We start from the raw sequence: 11,012 nt of genomic DNA, 5'->3' as shown, positions 1-11,012 counted from the left end.
ACCACAAGTCGTGTCTTGTATCTCTCCACATCTCCATCAACATTCTTCTTTGTATTGTATACCTATTTTACTCCAATTGCTCGATGACCCTTGGGAAGAGTTGTTAACTCCCAAGTCTTGTTCTTCTCTATTGATTCGATCTCCTCTTTCATGGTTTCTCTCCACTTTTTGTCTGTAACAACTTCATCAAAGTTCATTGGTGCACTTTCAGTAAAGAGACAATATAAAAAATCAAAATTAGTAACTTCTTCTATGTCCTCATAGATCTCTTGAATACTCATTGTCCTTTGCGGTTGTTCATTTGAACTTTCTTGAGAAGAGGGAGGTGTAACATTGGTTGGAGAAGGAGGGGGAGTTGTATCCTGAACAGGTTCCAAAGTCTTTGATTCTTCTTCATCACCAAAGTATGGAAGAAAATCATATAAAGGTTCTTCTTGAGCTTCCCAATTCCATGCCAATTCTTCATCAAATTCAACATTGTGATTTACCACCACCTTGCCGCTGCTTGGGTTGTATAACTTATAGCCTTTTGAACTCGAATCATAGCCAAAAAATACATTCTTGACACTTCGATTGTCAAGCTTCACTTTTCCTTGTTGTGGCACATGAGTATAGGCTATGCTCCAAAAGATTCTCAAGTGCTTGACACTTGGCTTTCTTCCTCTCCATGCTTCTTGAGGGGTTTGATCTCTAACATTTCTTGTTGGAGATCTGTTGTTCAAATAAACTGCAGAAGAAATAGCTTCGGCCCAAAATTCCCTGGGCATACTTTTAGCTTTCAACATACATCTAGCCATATTAAGAATCGTTCGATTCTTTTTCTCTACAAGCCCATTTTGTTGGGGTGAATAAGGTACCATTAGAGGACGACGAATTCCACGAGATTAACAAAAGTTATTAAATTCATTTGAAGTGAATTCGCCTCCTCTATTTGTGATGACCCAAGAATTTATCTTTAAATTTAATAATTATTTCTGTATTCTAAGACCTCAAAAATTACTATTCATCATTCCTCGACTTGCGTGCGCAATCCGTATAATTTTCTGAAAAGTTTTTATATGAATAATTGATTAAAATGTGAAATAGAGCCTTAAAACTCAACTGAGTTGACTTTGGTTAACATTTTGAGCAAACAGATTCGGATTACTATTTTGACAGTTTTGGTAGGTCTGTATCATGATTTAGGACTTTGGTGTATGCGAGAAATTTAATTTGGAGGTTCATAACTTGAATTATTGCCAATTGGCGAAAACTAGAAGCCTAAAGGTTTAAAGATTTTAAAGTTTGACCACAAATTGACTTTTATTGATATCGGGGTCGGATTCGAGTTTTGAAAATTTTTATAGGTCTGTTATGTTATTTATGACTTGTGTGCAAAATTTGAAGCCAATCGGACTTGATTTGATAGGTTTCGGCATCAAATGTAGAAGTTGACAATTCTTAAGTCCCTTAAGCTTGAATTGTGGTATGATTTGTGGTTTTAGCCTTGTTTGATGTTATTTGAGGTTTCGACTAAGTTCGTATGATATTTTAGGACTTGGTGGTGTATTTGGTTGAGGTCTCGGGGGCCTCGGGTGAGTTTCAGATGGTTAACGGGTTGAATTTTGGACTTGGAACTCTGCTGGAATTTTTCTGATGCACTGTCTGGTTTCCTTCTTCGCGTTCGTGATAGGAGTCTCGGGTTCGCGAAGAGGAACTGGAGACATGCAAAATTTAATCTTCGCGTTCATGAAGAGGGGACCACATTCGCGAAGGGATAAAGGGCAGTGTACATCACGAACGCGTGGGAACGCTCGCGTTCGCTTAGAAGGGCGAGGCCTAGCCGGACACCAAGCGATAAGGCTTCGCGTTCGTGTAGGGGAGACCGTGTTCACGAAGGCCAAGTTTGGCAAGGCATCACGTTCGCGAGACTGCCCTTGCATTCACGAAGAAGAAATCTGGGGCAACACAAAAATATGCTTCGCGAACGCGAAGGTGCTATCGCGTTCGCGAAGAAGAAATTCCTGGACATCAGAACTTACGTTTTGGAAATGGGATTTCGTCCCATTTTTTATTTTTCGAGTTTTTGAGCTCGGGTGAGGCGATGTTTGGGCGATGTTTACGGAAAAATATTGAGGTAAGTGTTCCTTATCATATATTGATTATATTTCATGATTCCATACTCATTTACATCATGAATCCGTGAATTTATGGAAGAAAAATCAGATTTTTATAAAATCTTCCAAAAAATGTAAAATGAAGATTTGAAAGCCAATCCGATGTCGGAATTCGATAATTTTTGTATGATTAAACTCGTATCGGAACGAGTGTTCGGATTTCGTAATTTTTTCGGGATTCGATACGTGGGTCCCACTGTTGAACTTTTAAAATAAATTTTGAATTTTAATCCGGAAAATTTGTAAATTCATATGGAATTAATTCCTATGATTTGTATTGAGTATATTGAATTGTTTATGACTATATTTGATGATTTAGGACACGAATTTGCGAGGCAAAGGTTTATTAGATTCTTGAATTTGGTTGCAAAGCGAGGTAAGTGTCGTGGTTAACCTTGATTTGAGGGAATAGAACCTTTGAATTATCTGCTATCTGAATTTCATGTGTAACGATGTATAGGCAAGGTGACGAGTGTCTATACTTTATCAAATTAATTGTTTGCTTAATTATTTTAACATCTTAAATTATTGTAAGACACGAATTAATTGTTATAATAATTATTTCTCTCCTATTCCTTGTCAAATATTAATTCTTGAATTCCTGCAATAATTGTTACATGTTTACTTGATTTATATGTCTTAATTCCTACTTGACATTTAGCATATTAAATATTAGACAACCTATTTTCTTCCTGATTTCCACAATTAATTGCTACTTGTCATTGTTTGTTTCATAAATAAATTATAATTATTGTATGCCTTGAAGCTTAATAGTTTCTAATTGAACGTGGTATTTATTGGAGTATTTTTATTACATTTAAGAGTTGTTAAAATATATGGGGGGATCGGGTTGCACGCTGCAACGAAAATAAAAATAAATATATTGGGGGATCGGGTTGCACGCCGCAACAGATTTATTTAAAGTTTATACTGGGGGATTGGGTTGCACGCTATAACAGAATTATTTAAAGTTTATAATGGGGGATCGGGTTGCACGCCGCAACAGATTTATTTAAAGTTTATATTGTTGGAACGGGTTGCACGCCGCAATGGAAACAAGTTGAGGGATTGTGACTGATGAATTGACTTCAATTATTGAGATTATTTACCGGTCTTACTACTATTCTTGTTATTATTATTATTATTATTGTGTACATGTTAATGTAAGCGACCTGCCTTAGTCTCGTCACTACTTCGTAGTGGTTAGGCTCGGCTCTTACCAGTACATGGGGTCGGTTGTACTGATGCTACACTCTGCACTTCTTATGCAGATTTCGGAGTTTGTCCCAGCGGCGTACCATAGGCTTGCTCGGATTTCAGCTACCCAGAAGAGACTTGAGGTATAACTGCACAACGTCTGCAGTTCTGAAGTCCTCGTCTACTTTATTTTAGCTGTGTGTTTTCTTTAAGACAACTTTATTTTATTCAGACCTGTAACGACCCGACTTGTCATTTCAAGAATTTAAGTTCCGTTCAGCGGCATAAGGCCTGGAGCAGCTTCGTATTACGCGTATTGACTTGCGTGTGTGGTTGAATTCAGTTAGCGGATGATTCAAAGTGATTTGGGATACTTGGTCCCTAAAAAAGAAGCTTAAGTCTTAGGATTTTGACCGTAGTCGGAACCGTATGAAGACAACTCCGAAATGGAGTTCCGTCGGTTCAGTTAGCTCTGTATGATGATTTTAGACTTAGGAGCGTGTTCGGAAAATTATTTGGAGGTCCGTAGTGGAATTAAGCTTGAAATGGCGAAACTCAAAATTTTAGAAAGTTTGGCTGTGGGCTTGACTTTTTGATATCGTGGTCGAAATCCGATTCCGGAAGTGGGAGTAGGTCCGTAATGTCGAATGTGACTTGTGTGCAAAATTTGAGGTCAATCGGGCGTGATTTGATAGGTTTCGGCATCGATGGTAGACGTTAAAGTTTTAAAGTTCATTAAGTTTGAATTAGGGTACGATTCATAATTTCGATTTTGTTTGATGTGATTTGAGGCTTCGAGCTGGTCTGTTTTATGTTATGGGATAGGTTGGTATGATTGGACGGGGTCCCGAGTGGCTCGGGTGTGTTTCGGGGTGGTTTCGGACCAAATTGGAGCTGTTTGGACTGTTGTTGCTGAAGTCTGGTTTCCTTCTTCGCGAACGCAAAGGGAGTCCCTCGTTCGCGAAGAGGAATTTGAAGGGCTGATGGTTTGGCCTTCGCGAACTCGAAGCAGTGGACGCGAACATGAAGAAGGAGCAGGGCAAGCCTTCGCGAACGCGACCAAGGGAATGCGAACGCGAAGAAGAAAGGAAGAGTTGGGGCTGAGTTTGTGTGACCTTCGCGAACGCGAAGCGCGGAACGCGAACGCGAAAGAGCTGGACAGCTGGTCACGAACGCGAACGCGAAGAGGAAATGATGGGGTAGGAATAGTTGGCCTTCGCAAACGCTACTCTGGTCACGTGAACGCGAAGAAGGATTTGAGGCAACTGGGCTTTGGCCATTGCGAACATGAAGCAATAGTCGCGAACGCGGAGAACGTGTATCTGAGCAGAATTAAAAGTCCCAAAAATGGGGGTTAGAGTTCATAACTCAAAATCAAATTAGGAGCTCTGTAGAAGGTAATTTTTGGAGAGATTCTTGCGTGGGTGTTTGGGGTAAGTGATTCATATCCAGTTTTGATTAATTTCCATGATTATGTCTTTGAATCCATCATTTAATTTGGATTTAAATGGAGGAAAATCAAGATTTTTGTAAAATCTTTCAAAAATGAAAATTTAAGATTTGGAGGTCGAGTTGTTATTGGAATTCGATAAACTTGGTATGGTTGAACTCGTATCGGAATGGGTGTTCGGATTTCATGCAAAATTATTTCGGGTTCCGAGGGGCGGGCCCCGCATTGGCTTTTGTTGACTTTTTTGGAATAAATTTTTAAGTCGACGTATTATTATCCGGAATTATTTTTGATGAATTTTAATGAAGTTATACAATTAATTTGGATAGATTTGAGTGGTCCGGAGGTCAATTCAAGCAAGAAGGCGATTTTAAAATATCTACATAACTTCAAAGAGGTAAGTATCTTGCTTAACCTCGAGTGAGGGAATTACCCCTTAGGCATCGAGTCTTATGTGCCATTTGTGAAATGTGAAAAGCTGTGTACGCGAGGTGACGAGTATGTACTCGGCTTACATGTATAAATTTAATTGAGTTAAAGTCTTGAACATATTGTGTGGTAAATTGGATAATTGTTGGTATATATTTAATCATCTATTTGACGTGCCTAAATCCTTGTTGTTGTTGAATCTATTGTTATATGACAATTTGATGTGATTGTTACTTGATTATTTATGTAATTTCGTGAATTTGTTGGTTTGATAATAATTAGAATTTAATTTAATTATGGATTTTTCCTCTACAAATAATTAATTAAATGAGCTTAAGAATAGGTGCTTATATAATTATTGAAAATTTGAATTTAATGAAGACTTTGCTTTATGTTGAGTAATTTCTATCTCTATTGGTTATTTTTTGGTGTTGTACACATTGTGTGGAACTTTTGGCTATTTGTTGTGAAATTAATTGATTTTGTTATATCCTTGGAATTTGTTGTGGCCATTGAGCAAACTGTAATGTGAATTGATTTTGTTATATTGCCGTGATAATTTGCCGTATAAATTGTTATGTTGTGTGAATTATTATTTTGAGGAGATAAGGATGGCATTTCACCGTTGATATTATGTGGGTATAAGGGTGGTATTTCACTGTTGTTGTGTTGTTGGAGTATTGTCTGGGCGAAGCGATAAGGGTGGCAATAGAAGCGAGAAGGGTGGCTATTGATATTGTCTGGGCGGAGCGATAAGGGTGGTTATAGGAGCGATAAGGGTGGCAATAGGAGCGATAAGGGTGGCTATTGTCAGGGACGATATGTGATGATGTGGGGTTGTGGTGTTGATGATTTTCATGTGATATTGTGATTTTCTTGTGTTTATTTTTATACCTTGTGCAATTTATCTTGTTGTTGGTAAATTGATAACAATATGATTTATGTTGAAATTGAGAGCCTGTGGCTATGGCCAGGCGAATTATAAAATAAAATGTGGGAACGAGTTGCCGTAAGTAAATAATGAGGATATTTGGCACGTTAATTGTCTGTGCAGTTGAGATATGAATTGTGGGCATGAGGTGCTGTGATGAAATGATAATGATTTTTAGCATGTGAGTTGTCTGTGCAGTTGTGATATGAAATGAGGGCACGAGGTGCCGGAGAAATATGATCGTTTAATTATGGGCACGAGGTGCCGTGGAAACATAAAAAATGGGCTGAGACCCGTGTTTAAGAAAAATATAAAAATGGGCTGAGACCCGTATTATTATGATTTAGAAATGAGGTGTCACATGGTGACTTTTAATTGAAAGAATTATATTCAAGATATTTATTTGAGAAAATTATATTTGAAGATATTTATTGAAAGAATTTTATATTCGAAAGATATTTATTTGAGGAAATTATATTTGAAGATATTTATTGAAAGAATTTTATATTCGAAAGATGTTTATTTGAGGAAATTGTATTTGAAAAAGGGTTTTATTCGTAAGAATTATGCGTGAAAGATATTTAATTGAAGAACTTGATTTAACTGGGTGTAAATGTATTTATCAATTGCTGAGCTATATTAATGGTGATTTTATTGTCTTACTGTGCACATCACTGGTTGTTTTATGTTACCCTTATTGTTATTTGTTTCCTATTATTTTGTATATTATATTGCACAGGTTATTAGACTATTGATTGTCTTGACTGTACCTCGTCTCTACTCCACTGAGGTTAGTCTTGATACTTACTGGGTACCAACCGTGGTGTACTCATACTACACTTATATACATTTTTGTGCAGAGCCAGGTATTGGAGATATCAGACTTGAGCAGAGTTAAAGAGGGATCGTAAGGATTCAAGGTAGAGCTGCTTAGTCGTCGCAGTCCCTTGGAGTCTTTTCATTTCATTGTATTGTTAATTTGTAATCAAACAGTATAGTATATTCGGTCCTTGTGATCAGTCCATGTATTCAGTTAGAGCTCGTGACTCACTACTACCAGTCTTGGGAGGTTGTATATTGTAATTATTTCCGCTGTTAGTTTCAAAAAAAAATAGCTTCAAAATATAATTGAAATCGGCTTACCTAGTCTTAGAGACTAGGTGTCATCACGACGCATGTGGAGGGATTTTGGGTCGTGACAAGTTGGTATCAGAACTCTAGGTTCATAGGTTCTACGAGTCACGAACAAGTCTAGTAGAGTCTTGTGGATCGGTACAGATACGTTTGTACTTATCTTCGAGAGTCTACAGAACTGTTAGGAAATTTCCATTTCTTTCATTCCTGTCGTGCAAAATTTGTTGAATTTGGAATTTGAACCTTTGTATCTCCATTCTCTCACAGATGGTTAGGACACATGCTACTGGGTTAGCTGAGCAGGCATCTGCACATACTACTAGGGCTGCAAGAGGCCGGGGCCGAGGTAGAGGTCGAGGAAGGGCACGTGCTGCGACTAGAGCAACTGTCAGAACAACAGTTGAGGAGCCACTAGTAGCTCCAGTTGGGGGACAGGTACCAGAAGCACATGTTGTTACCTCCGGACTTCAGGAGACCTTAGCACAGTTCCTGAGTATGTTTGGTACATTAACTCAGGCGGGATTGATCTCTGTTGCACCAAATAATTCGCAGATTGGGGGAGTAGCTCAAACTCCTACCACAACTCCAGAGCAGCAGGTTCACGTTGGTCAGGTTTTGGGTGTAGTACTGGTACAACCTGTTATTCAGGTTCGGTCTGAGGTCAGGCCCGAGGCATCAAAAGAAGAACAAAAGAGACTAGAAAGGTTTAATAAATATGATCTACCAACTTTCAGTGGCACAACTACAGAGGATGCCCAAGGATTTCTTGAAAATTATCACCGTATTCTCCGCACCATGGGTATTGTGGAAGTGAGCGAAATTGCCTTTACTACATTACAACTGTCAGGCGCAGTGTATCAGTGGTGGCAAATCTATGAAGAAGGTACACCTAAAAAAGGTTGCACAAAATAAAATTTCGCAAATAAAAAGTCAATTTCCCAGCAATTATATTCTCTAATTCCAGATTACATAAAGAAGATTCAAGAGATTCAACTTTATTCTTCGCAATGTATTGAGTTGTCACGACCCCAGTTTTCCTCCGTAGGATGTCATGATGGCATATAGTCTCTACGACTAGGTAAGCCTAACACTTACGAAATTAATTGTTAGAAATTAACCAACATAACTATTAATCAGAAACTAGATATTTCTAAATGAAACCAACATTTTCGACATGAAATAATATCCCAAAACCGGTAGTATAAGTCATAAGCTCTATTGAGTTTGCTAGAAACTCCCTAAATACAACTGTTCCGAAATAGACATAAACAATACAAGATAAAATTTCAGAAGGTGACTCCAAGGCATGCAAACGCAACATCAGGTTTACCTTGAGTCTCCACAGCAATGCCCGATTAGCTAGATAATGATCAACAACCATCCGGGGTACCTGGAGCTGCACAAAAATGGGCAAAAAGCGTAGCATGAATATACTACAACTAGGGGCGTTCATGCTTCGGTTTGTATCGGTTTTTCCCTAAAAAGAAACCAAACCAAGTAAGTCAATTTTTCAGATATTAGAACCAAACCAAACCAACTAAGTCGGTTTTTTATCGATTCGGTTTATTTCGAATTTTGTCGGTTTTCGGTTTTTTCGGTTATTTATTATTTTTTTCTTAAATCTAAGACATACACTACCAAACACATATTCCGACGACTACATTTTTAGCGTAACACTATCAAATCAATTGCCCTTTGAGAAATCTATCATTTACCAATATATATTGATGATAATTGAATCAAATAATGATGAATAATTTACTCACGTGCCAACAGGTAACTCTCGGCAAAGAATTTACCAAGAAATCTATTATTTTTGACATGAAATAGATTCTTATACTTAGCAAAAGAAAACTACCAATCAAACTTGAATATAAAGACAAAGAATTGTAATAAAAGTATAAACGATTAACATATACCATAAAATTTTAGAAACTTTGTACAAAAATATACATATATATAGGTATAATAATAAATTTTAAATAGCTACTTCTATAATCGGTTTGGTTCAAGTTTTTTGGTTATTTTTTGATTAAAACCAAAACCAAATCAATTTCGATTGGTTTTTAAAATTCAAAACGAAAACCAAAACTAAAACCAAACTAAACCAAAAAGTATCATTTATTTGATCGGTTTGGTTTGGTTTTTGGTTTTTTGGATTTTTATGAACACCCCTAACTACATCAGTACCTAGTAAATATCAAGTGTAACCTCGATGGAGTAGTGATGAGGGACAGTTAAGACACCTATTGGACTAAACAACCCGAACAAGTATAAATGTGAAATAGCAGGGGACAGTAACAATATAGATCTAAGGATGGTAATAATAACAAAACATGCTTACAATAGAAAACTAGGGGCAATGATTAGCAATAGGGAACAAACAGATAATAAACCGATGAAACCAAATAAAGAAAATCAAGTAACAACTGAATAAGAACAACTACATTCACACCAGATTTATTCAAGAATTTTCACGAGTTACAAAACCTCATAATCACAATTCACGGTCCCAATTCATGAACCCTAATCACTTGGAATCTTGTGCCTACATTAAAGTTCATAACCACATGGACGACTCACGTGCCAAGAGAGTGACAATATCTAATAACCACACGGACCACTCACGTGCCAACAATAACAATAACTCAGAACTGCACCGACAACTCATGTGCCAACAAATAACTCTCACACAGAAGGCAAGTACATATGATTACATATAAATGGTCAATAACATCAAGATTCATCCTCTTAAACCGATATGGGTGATTTATTTATGTGCATTCTTGTGCAAGTGTTCTACCATAATCCAAGTCAACAAGTAAGAGTAGAGACAACGAATAGCATATAAGAAACGATCACCACAAAATGTACACGGTATAAACTCACACAAGGTAGGCACACCACAATAAAAATATCAACAATAACAATGCCCCTGGGCCATCACAAGTCATCACAAATCATTCCCCAACATAGACTACCTTGTCTTGTCACGTTTGCAATAATAAAGTAAATGCCCGTCTTGTCTCGCCGCACGCACATAATAATATTCCCACCTTGTCTCGTCACATGCGCAAATCCACATATATAGTCCGACCTGTCACGCCGCATGTGCAAATATCAATAATAGCAATAGCACGAACAACTCATGTATGAACACCCCGAGAATCTCTCAACAATATCACGTGTGCCAAAAAATATAACAACACAATAAAATGACTTTCACAACATGTGCCTATATGCCACAATATTTCTTCATAAACAGATTCAATACCACAACCACGCATAGCCCTTGGCTCAACAACACTGAGTACAACAACAATAAAATAATAACACGAGAATACAGCAAGTAAATCAACACAAGAACTTCGGAACACAAAGAAATGGAAGAAAGAGCTCACAAAGTAAGACACAACAAGGAATAATGGTCTCAACAAGTAATAACTTCAATTAAGGATAAGCAATTATGGAAAAGATAGCATGGCAATAAAAGAGGCAACAACTTCAGTTAAGGCAAACACGAGTTTAATTGGCAATAAGGGTAAAACATGAATCAATTAATTCCAAATAAGACATGTAATGATGAATTTAGTAAATGGAGGATTTAACATACTAATACAACTTCACATCTATTAATATAAGAACCAAAGATCCCTAAACGTTCAAATTTTCACAAATAAGCCCGGGCATGTACTAGTCACCTCGCGTACACGGC

At 37.3% G+C, this 11,012-nt stretch overlaps 1 protein-coding gene across 1 annotated transcript; it reads right to left on the bottom strand.

Moving 5' to 3' along the window:
• Positions 1 to 62: 62 nt before the first annotated feature.
• On the bottom strand, positions 63 to 797 carry LOC142169541 (uncharacterized). Its single transcript, XM_075231411.1, has one exon. It carries the CDS (start codon positions 795 to 797, stop codon positions 63 to 65), a length of 735 nt encoding a protein of 244 aa, XP_075087512.1.
• Between the last annotated feature and the right edge of the window lie 10,215 nt (positions 798 to 11,012).

Source organism: Nicotiana tabacum, chromosome 15, assembly GCF_000715075.1.
Source record: "Nicotiana tabacum cultivar K326 chromosome 15, ASM71507v2, whole genome shotgun sequence".
Taxonomy (NCBI): domain Eukaryota; kingdom Viridiplantae; phylum Streptophyta; class Magnoliopsida; order Solanales; family Solanaceae; genus Nicotiana; species Nicotiana tabacum.
This window is presented reverse-complemented; position numbering and strand designations above follow the sequence as displayed.